This window comes from Triturus cristatus, chromosome 4_1 (genome assembly GCF_964204655.1).
Source record: "Triturus cristatus chromosome 4_1, aTriCri1.1, whole genome shotgun sequence".
NCBI classification, from domain to species: domain Eukaryota; kingdom Metazoa; phylum Chordata; class Amphibia; order Caudata; family Salamandridae; genus Triturus; species Triturus cristatus.
In genome coordinates, this window is record NC_140585.1 from 261,386,521 (window position 1) to 261,406,100 (window position 19,580).

At 41.6% G+C, this 19,580-nt stretch overlaps 1 protein-coding gene across 3 annotated transcripts in view; it reads left to right on the forward strand.

The window, feature by feature from the left end:
- Nucleotides 1–19,075, forward strand: part of CHRM2 (cholinergic receptor muscarinic 2) — a 629,935-nt gene extending 610,860 nt beyond the window's left edge. For all 3 annotated transcript variants that reach the window (XM_085651999.1, XM_085652001.1, XM_085652000.1), the window contains one exon: nt 153–19,075. In XM_085651999.1, the coding sequence (XP_085508125.1) occupies nt 199–1,617 (1,419 nt within the window). In that variant the 5' untranslated portion in view covers nt 153–198 and the 3' untranslated portion in view covers nt 1,618–19,075. The remainder of the gene's footprint in view (nt 1–152) is intronic.
- The last annotated feature ends 505 nt before the right edge of the window (nt 19,076–19,580 follow it).

A 19,580-nucleotide genomic window follows, 5' to 3' on the forward strand; every position in this document is an offset into this window, starting at 1 on the left:
AGATAAATACATATAAGGTCCCAAAGGCGAGATTGATTGCATTGCAAATGCTTGTTTTATGTGTACTTGTTTGTTTCTGCCAGTGTCGTCTGCTGAATCTTCAGATCATGCCTCCTCCGCCACTGTAACCCTTTGTTTCTTTTCTCTTGCAGGCTTGCCTGAAAATCAGCCACCGAGCTCCCTCTGTAAGACTTAGTCATGAATAACTCAAGTGATGCAAGCGTTGCTGGGAATGGGACGATACGGGGAAGCCCCTACAAGACGGTGGAGGTGGTCTTCATTGTTCTTGTGGCCGGATCCCTCAGCTTGGTGACCATCATTGGCAACATTCTGGTCATGGTCTCCATCAAAGTTAACCGCCACCTGCAGACTGTGAACAACTACTTCCTGTTCAGCCTGGCATGCGCAGACTTGATCATTGGCGTGTTCTCTATGAACCTATACACGCTCTATACTGTGATCGGCTACTGGCCCCTGGGTCCAGTGGTCTGCGACCTGTATCTTGCTCTTGACTATGTTGTAAGCAATGCATCTGTCATGAACCTTCTCATCATTAGCTTCGACAGGTTCTTCTGTGTCACCAAGCCACTGTCATACCCAGTGAAGCGTACCACCAAGATGGCTGGCATGATGATTGCGGCTGCCTGGGTACTTTCCTTCGTCCTCTGGGCACCTGCCATTCTCTTCTGGCAGTTCATCGTCGGTGGGAGGACAGTACCAGATGGGGAGTGCTACATTCAATTTTTCTCCAATGCTGCAGTTACCTTTGGCACTGCTATTGCGGCTTTCTACCTGCCTGTCATCATTATGTCCATCTTGTACTGGCAGATATCCCGTGCCAGCAAGAGCAGAGTAAAGAAGGATAACAAGAAAGAGCCAACTCCTAGCCAGGACCCAATTTCTCCCAGCCTTGTGCAAGGAAATATAGTGAAGCCGAACAACAATAATATCGCTGTCACTGGAGATGGACTCGAGCATAGCAAAATTCAGAACGGCAAAGCCACCGGTGATAATGCAGCAGGGAACTGCGTCCAGGGGTCTGGCGAGGAGAAGGAAATCTCCAATGACTCCACCTCGGTCAGCATTGTGGCATCCAATGTCAAGGACGAGGAACCTTCAACTATGATCTCCAGGGCCTCTGTCGCTGAAACCAACTCAAAGGCATCGAACTCCAAGCTGTCTTGTATCCGCATTGTCACCAAGTCCCCCAAGGGGGACTGCATCGCCACTGCCGACACAATGGTGGAAATAGTACCCGGCGCCAATGGGAGGAATGGTGAAGAGAAGCAGAAGACAGTGGCTCGCAAAATTGTCAAGATGACCAAGCAGCCGGTCAAAAAGAAGCTTCCTCCATCCAGGGAGAAAAAGGTGACAAGGACTATCTTGGCCATTCTGCTGGCATTTATAATCACCTGGACACCTTACAATGTGATGGTCCTGATAAATACCTTCTGCGCAAGCTGTGTACCCAACACAGTGTGGACGATTGGCTACTGGCTTTGCTACATTAATAGCACTATCAACCCTGCTTGCTATGCCCTCTGCAATGCCACCTTCAAGAAAACCTTTAAGCACCTTCTAATGTGTCACTACAAGAACATAGGTGCCACGAGGTAAAAGCAAAGCAGGGGGAAGAATTCCCACGCTTCGTAACTACGCTGTAGCACTTTACACATTAACAAGGAACACACTGTGCCATACGTGGAACCCCCACTCTGTACATGATCCTCCCCACCTTCAATGACTGCACAAGGATGCTTTTCAGTAATTTCAAAGTTTGGGGGTGGAAGCAAGAAATGGGGAATGCAAAACACTCTTGCTCCGGAGCATTGTTCCTTGATATTTGATGATGATTTATAGAGAAGGGCTTTGACGCTATCCTTTGTCAATGCCTGTGTATTACTAACCACTTTTTTGTGTTTGTGTATCCGAAAAACAATATGTAAAGAATTGTCAATCTACAGTAATAACATGGAAGAGGCAAGGTATGGGAATGAGTGTCAAATGAAAAAGAGAAGAAGGAGGATGGGGAGGCAAGAAAAAAGTAACAAATCCAAAGAAAGATTTACAAGGTGTGTTTCCAAATCTCAGCGCTTCCTTACTTGGTTGGTCTGCTTGCTTAAGAAGAGGTGAAAAGCCTAGAACAGGAAATCTATTAGAATTTGCTTCTTTCCTTTCAGCAAACCAAGAGCTGGTCGTCCCACCTTACCACACAGTGCCACTGGTACCGTTCTCATCACTATTCTATCTGCTCCCCATTGGCAAGTTAATTATCCTAGGATGTGTGTAAGAGGTACCTACCTCAGCTAGGATAATAAAAGGTGAGTTTGCAAGGATATCCCCAAATGCCAAAGTCTTTGAGTAACACAGTGTCCTCTGGTTAGTGGTACCCAAAAACATTTGCAGTGGTATTGGTGCAACATCCGATATATACCTACATTTTGTCTGTGATGTGGAAGGCAAAATCACCTTCTAGCTCAAAACGCTCGCAATGGAATAGTGCACGACAGGGAACTGAGTACATAAGAGCAATTGAATTCTCTGGTAATACCGGGAACAAAGTTTGGTAATGTTTGATCATCTCCTACTTACTGAAAAGTGAAAGGGCTGTATGAGGAGATGGGACTCAGTGGCATCTGCCATCATAAGGGAGAGCTGACCAACTGCTTGCTTAGAATCTGCAACTTTCAGTCGTCCATAGATTTCTGGAGCAATAACATTGACCAGTTGAACTTTTTCTGTCAGATCGTGTTCTTGTGGAGTTCTTCAAGCCTCCATTCTGTCCACATTGTTGTTACTTTATACATGATATAGTGGCCACACCTAATGAAGTTCTTTCAGTTTAGTCTTTTTCTGTTGGCAGACAATACCCAAATATTTTCAGCAACCTTATAAAAGAAGGCATGAAGGGGCACGTGAAAGTTCTTTTGAATAAATCACGACATCCCATCAGCCACCAATAACACCTGATGCAAATGGGAGTGGGCTGGAACCAACGTAGAACATAAATAAGGAGGAGCACAATACTTCCTCTAAATGGGTCTTTGCAGTAACAAAATGCTTGGCCAGGCCCACAGTCTCCTGATTTTCCTGCTTATTGTCACAACAGTACTGAACATAATAATACTGTCTATTCCTGGCTTTCTCATAGTCACCTAATGTACCCCATCTCTGGTGGATGATGAATTGAAGTGAACCCATCACCCATCTACTCTCTTGCAGCCCGGACCTGAAAAGTCTCTGCTATTAGAAGCTCTACAGGCTCTTCCACACTCCATTGATCCTTGATCTTTAAGATTAATTCATACAAATCCTACACCTGGATCTTCTAACACCTCTTGTGTTATGGTCTCTAGCCCCTTTTTTCAGGTTATCTTTGGTTTTCTTAGGGAACAGTCTAAAACCATGGAATATTGGCCAAAAAGGTCCTCTTTTCTGGTGATTACATTTCTGATTTATTTGTGGTCAAATGTGTTCACGCTATTTTTCTTACTTCTTCTATGTTGGTTGACATAGCACCAGCCCAGTTAAAAAAAACACTCTACACTTTTTACCATTTTTAACCCAAGTGCAAACCTTCTGTGGTGACCATATGTAGTTGAGAAATTCATCAAACTACTGAAACCGATCAATGCATAAAACATGCTCCTGAACTGGTGAGTCAGCCGGGAGCATGCTCACTTTCCAGCATGTAATTCAGTGTGTTCTGCGTCAAGTCTTTAGCGTGAGTCAGTTAGGAACATGCTCACTTTCCAACGTGTGATTCAGTTAGCATCATGCCTACTTTTCCGTGTGTGATTCAATCTGGACCGAGCCCACTCTTCAGTATGTAGTTCAGTCACGACAATGCCCGACTTCCAATGTGTGATTCGGTCAGTGATTCGGTCAGTGCTGCAACCACTTTTCTCAGTGCGACTCGGTCAAGACCAGGCCCATTATTCAGTCAATATCATACTTGCACTTAAACATGTGGTTCAAATTCATTATTAGTAAAACTGTGCCTGGTTATCTGCGTGCGATTTGGTCAGTACCACTCCCACTCTTTATATTCAGCCAGAAAGCACTCACTCTTCTACATGTGATTCCGTTAGGACCATGACTGGTGTTTAGCATGTAATTCCACCAAGACCACATCAATTAATAGCGTGTTTCATTCAAGGCTGTGATTTCTGATCAAGACATGGGTGAATAGTATCATGCCTGCTCTGCATCATATGATTTCCTCGCAGGGACCACTCCTGGCTCATGCAATGAGACATCCTTTGTGTACACGATGGTCATCTTCATATGCTCACCCTCCTCTACCCATCAACCGATAGTGTAGTATTCTTTCTGATAGGTTGGAGTCAACGCCCGGAGACCTTCAGACTGTCCATTCCTGTTTCACTCACATAGGAGCAATTTGCTTAATGCAAAGGTATGTTGTAGAGTCCATCAGAGCTCCCCTGTCTCCCATTTTAAATAACAAGCATTTGTTTTTTTTCAGGGTTTGCTTCATCACTCATGTCTTACCCTTCAATTCTGTCCAGATGACACACAGTTTTATCTGCATTTAGTCGGCAAGTACAATGACTATGTTGCTATGCTGAGGATGGGTGAGCTCTACTGGACTAATGTAAAGTGATTCAATAGTGGGATCCTTCCTCCACAACTGTCTGGGTGAAATAATACAACCCAATTACAAATCGAACATGATTTGTATTCTTATCTTCTGACCCTTTTCCACAGCGGTATTAAAACCTGTGGTTCTCCTTCGATGTGCACTCAGCAATCAGCTTTAAAGTTCTTTCATCTTTTTCACCCACATACAGGTTCCCCTTGTGTTCCTTGCTTGGAGCAGGCAATGGTAATAGGTGCCATGGTAAATTGACCAGTGAACTCTGCAAAATGTTTACACCCGAGATTACCCCAGTATCAGAATTGGAAAAACTGTGGATGCAATGAGCAAGTGGTCTTAAATTAAGAATCCATATTTCTGTCTTCTTAATAATCTTGAATGGAAGTTATGTAAGTTACTTTGTCTTTTTCTAGGATGCTGAATGACTCTACTGCCATATACCTTCCATCAGGAAACTGATGATGTGAGAATCCTTTTGAACCTCCAGTCTGAAATTCAGTCGCCTCAGCCATCGTAAAATTCTTATCCCTGGCCCCTACTTGATAAAACACTTTTCCCCTCTGTTCTATATCTGTCTTATTTCATTTTCAAAACCACATTTTTTTACTACTGGATTTATTCGAGCTTACTGAAAAGGAGCATGAGTTCAATAAGTCAGATATTTTGGTTCTCTGTTCAATATTGAATCTTAAAGGCTCTTCTTCTCTGAAGGTCTGCACCTGTTACTGCTTGATTAAGACAGTCACCAGGTCAGGCAGGCTTTATTCATGCAAAAGACTTTTTTTCTTGAATTAGATTCCAAAAGGCTGACTGCTGGGTTGGTCAACACCCTCCATTCAATGTCCGGTTGGCCACAAATCTGCTTCCTTTGCCCTAGCCGACTTTTTAGGTGATGAAAAACTAAAGCAAGTAAAGACTGTAGGTAGCCACGTGGAAAGTCTCAAAATGGTTCAGCTTCTGTCCAACCAACCATCTGAGCATTTGAGTCCATCAATTTTCAACCCAGTCCCCATACATGCGAGGACTACTGTGTTGACCCCTCAATGCATATAGGATATTGTAGTGGAGCTTTTGAAAATTCCAGGAGAAGTGTGATATTATCCTCCTAAAATCCCCTACAACAGTCTTTATAGAAAATAAAATGTTCAATATAAGATACATAGACTTGCAGTCAGGATCTCATCTTTAGTCTGCATTTTGCATAAAGTCAACAACTCCATTGCTTGATCAGCCAAACTGTCTATAGTTGAACATGCTCAGTGTAGTGACTCTGCTCTCTATAATGGGTATAGTTAGAGTTTGTTGTCAACTCTAACTGGGCCCATTTTAATATCTCACATACCCTGTCCTTGCCGTGTCCCATGACAGTTTGAGTCTTTATCGGGTCTAGGGCACAAGACATTTACAGAATACCTACTCAAAACTTGTTTATTGAACTTGGCTTTCTGTTAGGTCAAAGTGAGTAATTATTTCCAGCTGTGCAGGCATAGTAAGCCTAAGCATGGTGAGGATATATCTCAGAGTACCTGCTTTTTGTAGAAAAGGCATGCCTGACCTAGGTCTAGGAGCACTATTTACAAGCCAGAGTTTTATAACGATTATGCTCATACCACTTGATGTGTATGTTCTCAAAATTAGGCCTGGATTGCGACACCCCAAGACATAGTCCTCAACACTGCCCAGGGTATCACATGTATTAACCTTGTTTCACACGCCAATCCAGAGGACCCTCAGATTAATTATAAGCTTCTCCCGATGCTGCAAAATTAAGCATATTCCATTAACATGACAGGGACGGTGAAAAAAGCTCTTGAGGACACCATTTACTGAAACTATCAGTATTGGGGGTAGGCTACAAGAACTGTTGGTAATTTGTTGCACTCTCCAAATCCCTCAAATAAAGATATCAACTTGTTAGTCTAAGGATGGGGTGTAGATTTAATGCAGGGGTTTCGAAAAGCCAGCATTCTCCCCGCTCTTGCCAATCTAGTGGCATAAAAGGTAGCTTTGGATGCAATCACCATTTGCAAATGTAATGTCAAGTCTCTGTGGCATATACTGAGGCCAAGCAAGCGGTTATATTGTGCTTAAAGGGACATTTTTATGTCAAGTGTATCTTCATCTCACTGTAGGGGGCAAAGTGGACACATGCTTAACAGTCTTGTTTGAGGAACTTATGATCTGGTATTGAAACAATATTGAAGAATTGTATATAATGCAATGACTTTGCAGGTTCCTGCTGTAACTGATTGTCTGAATGGGAACAGTTTTGAGTGGGGCCTGATGAGAACAAATCATGTTTGCACCAGTTACCACCGCCCCAAAATCCATATTTAACAGAGAACCCTACACTGGAGCAGGGAGATCTTCTCTCCTACCTGAAACTCAGGTGAGGCTCTTCCAGGACACGCCCAAGGAGATCTGGATGCCAACCTGTGTCAGTGAGTCCATCACAATAACCAAACTGAGAAAACATCACCTCAACTCACCAAGGGCGGTTTTGCAGAGCCTCTTAAAAGCCGCCCCAAAGCCTTCGCCGTCATAGGACATGATGGCCAACCAAAGGACCAGTCAGTCCTCTGGACCTTCAGCCATGGCAGTAGTCTTCCAAAATGAACTTTCAAAATGGCTGCCATTTGAATATATAGGAGCCATACATGTGTTATCGCTAAACTTTGCAATACCCAAGGGAATAAATAACATGGAGATGCAGGAAAAGAACTGAGGGCACCAAACATACTTACGTTTTTCGCCTCTGGAAGAGATGTTTTATTCGATCATGCATTGATGTCAGAACGTATGCAGATGGACACTTTCTGTTGTGGTTAGATCAAGAGTCCACTGAAAGCAGCCATACCATCAACATCTTTGTTTTTGTTGAATGATGAGAGTAAACCAAAACTATGTTATTTTGCTCTTAGCTGAGAAATTTGCAGATAACAAATGCTTCTTAAATACATACTCAAGCGTATTCATGAACTAGATCATATACAGTGCAGTTGCCCCATAATCACTGGGAAACTGATTTTGCCTCATCTTGAAATATCTGGTGTGAAAAATAGTTCCAAATACTCTGGTTCTCACTGCAGAAAACAAAGCACGCTCTTTTTATTCTGCAAATGTCCTTGCATTTAAAACAGAAAATCTGATTTGTTTGGAAAGAATGCATATAAGGACCCCAACTGAAAACAAACAGTAATTAAGATAATTTTGAAGTGATAAACTTACTTTGTTCCTTTTAATTTCCAACAGGTGTTTCAAATCTTATCCAGTAAGGAAGCATATTATATTCTCTCTTATACGTATGTACTTACGACTTAAACTGACACAACAACCAACCATGTATTTTATGTTCATTGCCATAAGCATCCCTTCAGTCCATGATGATCCACAGAGAGTCATCCGCACCAGGTCACGATCGTCTGTGCCAATAGACAGTCATCTATACCAGGTTATGCTCATCCATACTAACTTGGGTTCCTTCAAGCCACTCATGACACTCAATGCCCAGTCAGTATAAAAATATGTCAAATTATGGTCGTCGATTCATGCCCATGGTCATCTCTCCCAGCTCTGGGACATTAGTGCAACATTTTGGCTGTTAGTGGTTAGTTATCCAAACAGTGAAAGCTCCATCAGCTCGTGTCCATGCCAGTGAAGCTTAACTTATGTTAATATGGGCAACTGATTACCATCTACCTTAATTTAATATCATCTACACCAACCAATCATCAGCTATGACAACTTATGATCTTCCATGCGAACTCAACTCATAATGATCTGTACCATCTTAAAATCAACTATGACAATGTGCTTGATTCATTGCTCTATCATGTGTATCACTGTTAACTTGTGATCATCTACAACAACTCAAGATCATCCATCCTGGTCGTATCATCTGTCATGTTGATGGGTAATCCCTCATGTTTAGCTGAATCCACTTTTGTGGATCATCAGCAAGTCAGAATCCAAGGCAACACATAATCGCACAGCTCAGCCCATCAACATCCATGCTCAAATACTTATTATCCTCATCGACTAATGATCATGAACTTCAATTCATGATAAAATGTGCCAATTCATGATACTCTGTGACAAATCCTTATCATCTAGAATAGCTAATAGCAATCATTTATAATTTCATGGTCACCACCACTTTTTGTGTTCAATAGAGTAAATTGAAAAAGATCTGTGCCAATCCACCATCACCACTTTCAACTTTTGAGTATTTCAACCAGTTCACGAGACTGTCAGCTCATGATCATGTCCATGAAACAATAAATAACAGTACAAACTACTAATCATCCATGTCAAAGCAAGCCATACCACCTCTGACTCCTTACTACCTGTTCAGCAATAAATGCATCCTTTTGAGGGGCAGGCCATGTAGGCAGTTCTCAGAGTATCGTGTCTGTGAGAGCAGATACAGTTCTGGAACTCGAAGCTGTAATCTAAGTTTTTTTAAAGTGAGTGACAGCCATAACCCCGCAAAGCACACTGTAACTCTACCAAATCAGAAGAGTTGCCCAGTTGGGGGTGGGAAACAGAGGTGATCCATTTAAAACGTGTGCTATATACCCGTTCTGAAAGATATTGGAAAAAACAGATCATCCCATAAATTAATTAACAAAAAATGCAGCCACACTGATATTAGTCATTTCCCCACCATTTCCCAAAAGTCAAACAAATTCACACAAATTGTAAATGTAGGACTTTTGCTTGTAATCTAGCTCTAGAATATGATAACTCATTTGCTTCTACTACGAAGCTGCATTGAATCTAGGTCCAAAGTTAAGGATTATGTTAATGCAAACTGGCCTGAAACAGTGTCAAAGATTCTGTTTTGCAATTTGTCAACATCACAGAATAGAATGTAAGAAACTGAAAATCACAATACAGGAGAGGTGAGAGGGTCCTGTTTTGCCCATCATGTAACTTCGGGGCTGTGTTTGAGTTTTATGGGGACTGGTTACTCCGCAGTGGTCTAACAGTAGCCTCCACAGTCTCTGCAGTATGGGGGGCCCGAGCTCCAGGGCCCCCCCTTGGGCACTGTGCACAAGCGGCAGGCCCCTGGACTAAGAACTCCTGACTGGGTCCGGGGAGGGCCCTCTATGTACTTTGGAGGGGAGGGGGCCCTCAAGTTTCGTTACGCCACTGTTTCCCCGTCACAAACATGACATATACCTCAATTTCCTTATTTAAGGTACCATAAGATGTAATGATCTTGTAATAAAGTGGACAGGATGTCCGTCATATTTGTGATGGAGTAACCCATCCACCAACTCTACATACGTCTCTTAGTTTGGCTGAAACTACAGCACAAACAATGTGGATTCCTGGGCTGATGTATTTCTTCACTGCACTTTGCATCAGCCTTAGATGCCTTTGCTGCTTTATACAACCCCAGGCAGCCCTGACTGCTGAGCTCTCAGAACACTGCCCACTGCTTTTGGAACCCTCGCAGGGAATTGAGGAGCAGGCGTGTTTCAATGATGGATTTTGGTCATTCTTCCTCGGATGGCCCCGATGCGAGCCTAGCCTCATACCTTATCTCCCTGACAGTGGATTCATTTTATTCTCCTTTCGCTGAGTCAACAGTTCTTAACAGAGCCGTAAAATTGGCTCTGTAAATACTGCATGAGCCTGCCATTGCACACACAGTGAGATGCATTGAACGCGTCAATTCGCAGATGAGTAATTGGGTTGAACAGGGAAAATTACTCAGGACTTACCTTTCGCCTGACCCCCGCCCCCTATTTCTGTACCTCTGCCGGACATTCATGTTAGATCAGCCACCTCCTGTTCTGACAAGAAGTGGCTCAGGTACTGTTTGCTGGTTTCTTTTAGCATTGTTACAGCCCCATATTCTTTTATGGTGGATGGGACCAGATATTCAATAGATAGACTACACAGTTAGGCAAACATTTGCCCTAGGGTCACTTGTTCTTGGATGCCACTGAATATTAGTAACCAAAATGCATTCTAAACGTCTAGTGGTCCCAAAACCCTATCTCTGTGGTGCTCAGCGGTCTCCTAAACGATGCACGCTCAAGAAAGACCTTCTTACTCTAATCGCTAAAAACTAAATTGATTTGTTAGGAATGTGATCTCCTCTGGTTAACTGGTGATGTTGTTACAGTAGATAGATACCCAAAGCATGCAACATGCACGTGGTCTCGGCCCAGTTCTTCATCTGCTGAACACCACCATTGAAATGGTCATCCAGGGCTGCCTTGGCAGAGAGGCAAACTACTGAACAGGGTTCCTGTACCTCAAGAAGACACCCTTAATGCTGATTGTAGAAGAGAGATGGGGATGTTTACTACTGTGGGGAGCTTTAGGCCTCCAGTGCTTTTTATCCTGCATCTTCCACAGATATCAAATTTACAATATCTACCCCCCAGGCATCCACCTTCCACATGTGCTAAAGTGTGTACACATCAAATCACTACTATAGGAGGCAACATTCAATTTAAGCAGGACAAAGTTTACTCCAGGTATCTGTGGGAATATGCTCTGTCTGAACTGCAGTCAAGGCAAAACTAAAAAACTCCGATCAAACTCAAAAAAGACTGATGAGCAAACATGTGCTGTGCACTGGAATGGTAGTCAAAATCCCAAGCCTGGAGGAGACAGCATATCAAACAGCTCTAACTGGGCTTGCCTCAGAAAAGATCAAATCTTGGTTAATCTCTCTATCTCTGCTATCTTTTTGCATCTTTGCTTTGCTCCTTTTCTCCCAATACAACATGAAGCATCTGGCCTCAATTAGCAGGGTTTTCCTTCTGGCATGTTCCCATCAAAGCTGTCATGTAGGTAGCACTAGAGCAAAGCTGACAGAAATAGAAAATGTGATGTTGTCATGAGATACGAAGCCTCAGTTAGAGACCAGGCTTGCTCCTCCTCTCCTTGAACTAACATAGCTTCCAAAAAGACAGACGGCAGTGCTGTTGAGAAGCCGACAAACACTAGTGCAGGCCTGGCTTAAATCCTGGATATGATGTTACCAAGGGCCTCTTGGTCACAGTAAACCACAGATTAGGCCTACAAAATTTTGTTTGTTGACTATCATTAAACCCTTGTTACAGTTGCGTCCCCTTTCACCCAAAATAACACTGGAGTGTCTGGCCTTTCAGAGGTTGCATTACTCAGCACCAGACTTTACTCCAGTTGTCCTATGAACATTCGGTACACAATGTTGTCCACTTAAGCACTCTAATATTGCACTCTGCCAGAGATCTGATGCCAATCATACAGGACTCTCACAAACTGCATTTTGGAGCATCTAAAGATGTACTACAGTAGTACAAATTACAACACAAATGTTAATCACAACCTACAAGTGTTAATCTCCACCTCCAACCTTCTTGGTTTTTTATGGGGAGATCCTCACACATGTAAATTTACTACTTAGGGGCCGATTCCGATCTCGCTCGGAAGGGCTCCGAACGCGATCCGGCTGGAAAAAGTACGAGCCGTACGCGTGTTTTTTGTCCGACTCGTACAGCTGTACGAGCGAGCAAGTACGATGCGAGCAACGCGATATTCGCCGACTGAATCGTTTCCGGGTCCAAACCGCTCCGTACGTCTCGTCCGTAAGTAGACAGTGCCGTGCAATGGAGGCTATTTACGACCGAGCCAGTACGATGCACGGTTCGGACAGCCGGATCGAGTCGGAGCCTCCGACACGTAAATGCTCCGGGAAGCGGTCTTCAGGGGTTCGCGTCGGACCCCCTGTCACCCGCAGCCTTACGACTCTGACACAGGGGGAGACCCAATGGTCTCCCCAACACAGGCATGTAAGGTGCAGATGGCACCGACGCCTACCCACTGTATGGGGCACCCTTGTGCGAGACGTACCCATTCAGTCAATGGGAGCCCATGTACTCGTCGTACAACCCGCTCCCATTGACTTCTATGGGAGTCCAACCGAAACGAGTCTGGCAGCATGCTGCCGCATCGTACTTGTCCGATCGGACTGCAGGAGTCCGGGCCAGTCGGAAAACACTCCCGATCCGGCTCGGTTGCAGAGCTTTCCGACCCAGATCGGAATCGGGCCCTTAGTAGTAATTGTGGGAGAGACCACGTGGGTGGCTGTAAAAAGGGGCATGCTTACTACTAAATCAGAGGGGATTAAGAAGGAGTAAGGAAGGACTTAGGTTGGACAAAGGGTTTAACAAAAGTTAGTCCACCCATCCACAAAAAGAGTAAGCCCATTGCTATTCACAAACTGCACTTCTAGAGTTACTACAGCCAAAAAGGATGCAGAAAATAGTAAATGTATTCCAGGTCAGAGATGGACTAAGTCCGACACCACACATGGCCTACCATGTGTACTGCAACACCCTCCCAGAGAAAATAATGGTGGTAGGGAGGTAAAACAAAACCACATAGGAAATAATGTTAAATAAAATAAAATAATTTATACTATTTAAAAATATTAAGACATTTGTTTAGCGTTACAGCAATTATCTAAATATAAAACATATGTATTATTTTATTTTAAAATATTGTAATAACCTTTCTTAATTAAAACATAATGTAATATTTTTATTACAATGTAATGAAAAAATTATTTACATCACTTTTAGTTTTCTGTAATACATGCTACAAATATTTTTATAACTTCAAGTTGGATTATTTTTAATATCATTTTTAGAAAAATAATTTTATTTTAAATGAATACATTTTAAGTAATTAGATTTTAATTCAAAATGCTACAGCATTTTTATGAATATGCTCTAGACTTAAAATAAATATGTGAAACTACATTACATTAATATTTAACATAAAAATGTTTTACTCATTATTTTCAAGTTTAATAAAGATTTTTCACTGTTCCCTATAGTTTACCATGGATAAATATCTACCTGCAGGGCTGAGATCTCCCTAAAAGTGTAAGAGTAAACCTACACATGTAAAATAGCCACAAGTGTAAGTGTCCTTTGTGAATACCCCTGTCAATCTCAAATGTCCTACGTCCCATTGATCAACAAGTGTTTGCCCTAAATAAGACCTCATTAATGTTAGACTATTTTGTTCAGGGCAGTTGTTGGCATGGCTTCTTAGTCAATCATAGCTTTAGGAATTTCAATATCATTATCAGGCCATTTTGTTTCAGCCAAAAAGCTATACTGTCCCTTGCAGGCGGATTATTTGAACCATTGATTCTAAGTGGAACTCTGATCACTCTCTTTTATTGGCAGCTCAAGTCTTCGCCTTCATTAGCCATAACTTTACCCCCATCCCATTGAAGAAAATTTAGTCTGGTATGTGCATCTACAGTTCTCTACTTTAATGTGACTCTCTCTGTAACACTTTTCCAGAGTCCCAGGTTCTTCACCCAACCTGGGATCTGATGTCCAGAAATTACAGATTAACAACAATGTTTTTAGGAGCGGGTTGCTGGTCCATCCAGTGTCTGGTTCTGAATGCTCATTATTGGATGGTCACAGCTGGCATTTATCAGATCCCCAGAGACGTCCTCGAGCAGTGGCAACCCAATATTATAGTTTGATGAATGAAACAGCGCCAAGAGGCTATTGGAAATTGTGACGTTGTTATGTGTAAAATCAGCATTAAAATAGCTTAATGAAATATTACTTGAAGGCTTGTCGCACTGATGGATTCAGACTTCCATAGATGGCTAACGCTGTGTCTAAATGGCAAAGCATGGTTTGTGATGTAAATATCTTTCTGAGTAATATCTGGCTGTCATTTGATGGTTCATGGCCTGTAAACATTTTAGCTGACTATTGTCTTTTCTTAGAGCATTGTCACATCACCACACATTTTTGTTCTATTCCGTTATGCTTCTGTGGGACCACAATCTCTTCAATGTTTTGTGACTACCAGATATACTAGGAAGGGAGACCATATACATTCCTCTTGAAGGGAAATGCTCCGGATCCTCTAATGGATGCCCCCTTAATGTCCTTCCTAATAGGCATTTCAGACAATGAAATCTAGTACAACCATCTTTACATCCATTAGTTTGGCAGTCATTCCATACAAGACACAGAGCGGTAGATTCCTCGCCTCCATCAAGCCGGCTTCAGTATGCCTTGTTTAGGGGAAACCTCAAGTGGTCAAAGGACATGTTTAGCAGTAAAAGGTTTCCAGCAAGCGGTTAATCCAGGTCCATAGCTATGCAAGGGCAGCGCAGGCCTTCCAATGTAAACATATGTATTCATTGAGATTCTATGGAAAAAAGGGGGGAGTTGCTCATTGAGTACAGCCGGAAGTGCAGTTCTGTTTCTATCCACGGTGGCGGGGGTGGGCGGGTGGCAGTGGGGAGAGGGGACTGGCGGAGGGTAGCCATTAAACATCATGGGACCTGCTAATTACAATACTAATCACACTGTGAATCAATTGCACGAATGATTAAACAGCTAGATACCATCAGCGATGTAATTAGCCAAATTAAAATTTCAACATAAGAGTAATCAAGTCCTGCTTTATACACAGTGATTTCAAAACAATGGGTTCATTTCATGCAGTAACTGCACCAGATATGTAAATTAATTTCCCTTTTTCACAAAACCCAAGAATTATTCGAGCTCTTTCTCTCTTTTATAGCCAATTATGCAAACAATTAATAACTTACTGATTCCTACACATCCACATGGTCATATTTTCAAGGCAGTTTCTGTATTATTGTTAATTTTATAACAGTCTATAAATTGTTGTCCTTTGAAAAATTCCTACAATTTTGTTTGGCACATTTTTTCCAAATTCGAACAAGGTTCCACTCCCCTAAGGGATCCCTCACACATGCACTGCAAGAAGCAGGCATTATATACAGCTCAAATACTAGGAAAGGTGGTCAGTGTCGAGTGCCTAAGTACTTGGCTGCTTAGATATCGTTTTAAGAAAATCAAGAACTATGGGGCTTATTTACAAGCCTCCTGCGCCACTTTTGCTTCATTTTTAACATGGGAAAAGTGACGTACGGGTGGCGCAAGCCCCTATGTATCTTAATTTGGCTGATGGAATAATACATTTCCAAGCTTTCCAGCTTCAGAGATCTGTTTTTGACAGCAGCTTCCTCTGGATGAATGAAGCAGCATGAACAAAATGGTGTTGCTACAACCAATGCGGTGTGACAATTAAACCAGTCCAGCAGGGAGTTCATTCATTTTAATATTAAATTCACTCTAAGTAGCATTTTCTACAACAAAAATGCTATCTTAAAATCGAGGGACGTTTTATCCATTTAGTTGCTAATATTTTTCCATGTTGTCTACAAATTATGTTTTTTCACAAAGAGATTGGGTCTCCTGTCAAAAAAGTCACATCAACAAATAAAGCCTAGAGAGAATTGTGTTTTTTTCAAGTGATATTTAACACAAACTTCCCGTGAAATAAATAGCATGGGGCCGATTCACAAGCTGCGTTTTGTAGTATGTATATAGTGCTACAATAGTGCTACAAACGTACAAAAAAATACTATTTGCAAAGTGACATGCAAAACTTACACCACCACCTCTCCTATCTTTTTGTGTGCTGAGATTTTCGCTGTGACTGTGAAGTCTCCGCAAGCGCGCGTATATGTTTTAGCAATAATTGTGGGAGGGAGAGAGGGTAATGACGGTAAAAATGGTGAATGCTAATGACTAAAGAAAAAGGGATTAAGAGAAGTAGGGAGGGGCATTAGGGAGTGTTAGGGGGGTTTAGGAAAGGACATGCATCCACCGACCAGAGAATAATCCCATTGCTATTCTCAAACTCAAAGTTACTACAGCCAGAAATTGACTCAAAACAATAGTAAATTATTGCCTAGACCTACAGTAAGTCATGCATCACAAATGGCCAGCCACAAGTTAATTCAAAATTAAGTTAATAGAGCTATAGCATGTTTTTGCTTATGGTTTACATTCAATATAGATATATATAAAATTAATATACCATAATATTTAGCATGAAACGATTTTAACTTATTTTCTTTTAGTTAAATAAACCTTTTTACTTTTCCTTATACTTTACCCTAGGGAGACTCTGCACCCCTAGTTGAGATCTCTATATGGTAAAGTATATGGACAGCTAGAAAAGGTTTGTTAAACATTGTGAAAGTTAGTAAAAAATATTTAGATGTTATATTTCATTGTAAAATATATTTTAAATGTGGAACAAAAGAAAAAATGCTACAGCACTAATAATTTAATAATTAATGCATTTGTAATTAATTTAAATATTACAATAAATTGAAATTATTTTTCTGAAGTTTAAAATAAAAAATACATTTCCACCTGAAGTAAAAATAATATTTTTAATCATGCTCTAAGGATTATTAAAAATGATGTATAGAATTAATTCTAAGTAACTTATTTATGTTGTACTAACATGCAATCTTATTTTAATTTATCAATTCAAAAAGGGTTGTTAAAATATTTTGTAATTAAATAACAAATGTTTTATTTTTTGATAATTTTTTAACACTAAATTATATTTATTTTTAACTATTTTAATTATTGTAATTACATTTAAGATTATTTTCTATAGTGCTTTATTTTAAGTAACTACCTCCATTCGTTTCTATGAGAGGGTGTTACTGTATCAGTGGTTGGCCATGTGTGGTGTTGGACTAAACTACTATTTCATTTTTGGCAGTAGTAGCTTACATTTATAAGTTTGGCTCCAAACCCTTGTTCAGGGGTTGGAGCTGTGTAAGTTTACACTTTTGAGGAACTTTACACTAAGATTTTATGAACAGCCAAAAGCAGTAAAGTTACTCAGAAGTGTAAGAGTAAAGTCACATGTGAAAGTTACTTACAAGTGTAAGTTACCTTTGTGAATAGCCCCGCATATGTGCAAGAACGTTTTTTAGTGCATTTTGACAATATAGTACATCGGTTTATGTTGAAACGTCTGTATACACGTAAATGAACTTGAAGTGGTAATTTTCCCTCACTTTTCTTTGGAGGCAACCCTCATTCAAGTGCATGTCCTATGGTGGTCGCCATCACTCCTTTGTAGTCCAAATTACAGCAGTGTGACAGAAGTTATCCCTCTTTGAGTGTGCATTGCATAATGAGAATAAAAAACAATTTTTTATATTTAAGTAGTCTTTCAAGGCCTCTGTAACATATGCTTTTCTAGTACCCAGTGGCCCGTGCCTGAATTAGCCATTTTCCTCTACCTCAGTGGCCGTCCCCCAGGCCTACGTCATAAGGTGAGACTGCTTCAGTGGGACCCATATTTCACCTCTGAACTGCCTGTTTTCTTCAAGTCTACATACTTTATACGTTTTTTTGTTTTAGATAGGGTTACTTTCTCTAGCAAAACAACGACCACTGATGTAAATCTGCTAATCCTAGGTTGAACAGAGACATGGCATGACCGGGAAAATATAAAGAACAACATTTTTTAAAATCCTATATGAAAATAACATTCATCCAAACAAATCATAGCTTAACTCACACAACATGCACGCCATCCAGTGCAAGTCGTTGTAACGACTTGCGTTGTAATGGCAATGCGTGGTCACAACGCGGTCGTTGTAACGACCACGTTGTGATTGTATTGCAGTGTAAGAGCCACGTTGCAGAAGTATACATTCGTCATAAGGCATTTATTATTCCATGGGGGAAATCAGGGGTGGACTCTGTTCCCTGATGCACTATTCCTCCACCAATCAGGTGTTGGCCCCTACATCACCGACATGGTCTCTCCGCGGACTCACTTGGGATTTTAGGGGCTCTGTCTGCCAGAGCAAGAGTTTGTCTCCGTTTTCTCCATATTGCCTGTATTTTTATTTTCTCTCAAATACAAAGCTAAAAGTTTGATACTCACAAATTGAAAATGTAGGAAAGATATTCTTGAAACTGTTAGCTAAATCTGTGCACTTGGGTATTTCTATTGTTACCACATTGTCATCCTTCATACGGCTGAGATCATTCTTACATGGAGCTCATGTGCTTTAGATGGGTGAATGCAAAGATCCGCCATCTTCTTAGGAAATATATTAGGAAATATGCTAGAGATGAATCACTGGGGCAGAATGAAGGCCACGCGGTCCTTCATGCAGCATGGAGGCACCTTGGCGGACAGGAGTCGTAGAAAGTGGCGATCACAATGTCCAATGGGTAGACCTCCATTGCATGGTGCGCAGGCAGCAGCTATTGGAAGGATCAAGGGAACAAGGAGGTGCTGCAGGCAGATGGAACAGGATCCCATATTCTCTTTCACTTCAGTCACCCCCAGCTCTGTGCTCTCAAACCTCGAGTGCCATATTAAAACAAGGGAGGGGATCCGATGGGTGGTGGGGAGGGTGTTAGCTGCTAGTATCTACACTTGTACATACGTAGCTGTTGGTGGTGTACTTTTAACATGGCCGCAGTAATTCTTCTCTACTAGTGCATTGTGTGTGAAAACGGTATACCATATACTAGCATAGGAATTTCTTGTGTGTAAAGAATATATACAATCAATGAATGTCCAATAAAACTCTAAACTCTGGATCACTTGTTTGGTGCTATTTTGTGTGCAATTTCTCTTTATTGGAATTTCTATGGGAGGGGGGCAACATCTGTGTGCAAATGTCAATTTCCCTCCAATTCAGAACACAATGTCATATATAAATCTATAACATTAAGTATATTGTGTTAATGCATCCTTATCCCATGCTCTGAAGCAGGAGCGGCACGTGTCAGGAAAAAGAGGTGGTACAGTGGGAGTCAGGCGGGGAGGGTGCATGGGAGGGGGCAGCGACAAATAAAAAAAATGAATGCCCTCTAGCATCACACTCTTCTTTTCCTCTCCACTGGAGGCAGGCACAGGCTTCCAGACTGCCCTGCGGCTGTTCTCATTAATGAGCGCAGCATCAGGATTGGCCTGAGCACCGTGAATTTGCACATCAGACAGATTGGGAGCCTGTGCTTGCTCTCTCCAACCCGGCAATGTAGCTGGGGTAGGCAGGAGCTTAAGTGCGCATGACAGTTTAGCCGGCCTGAGATGGACGGCC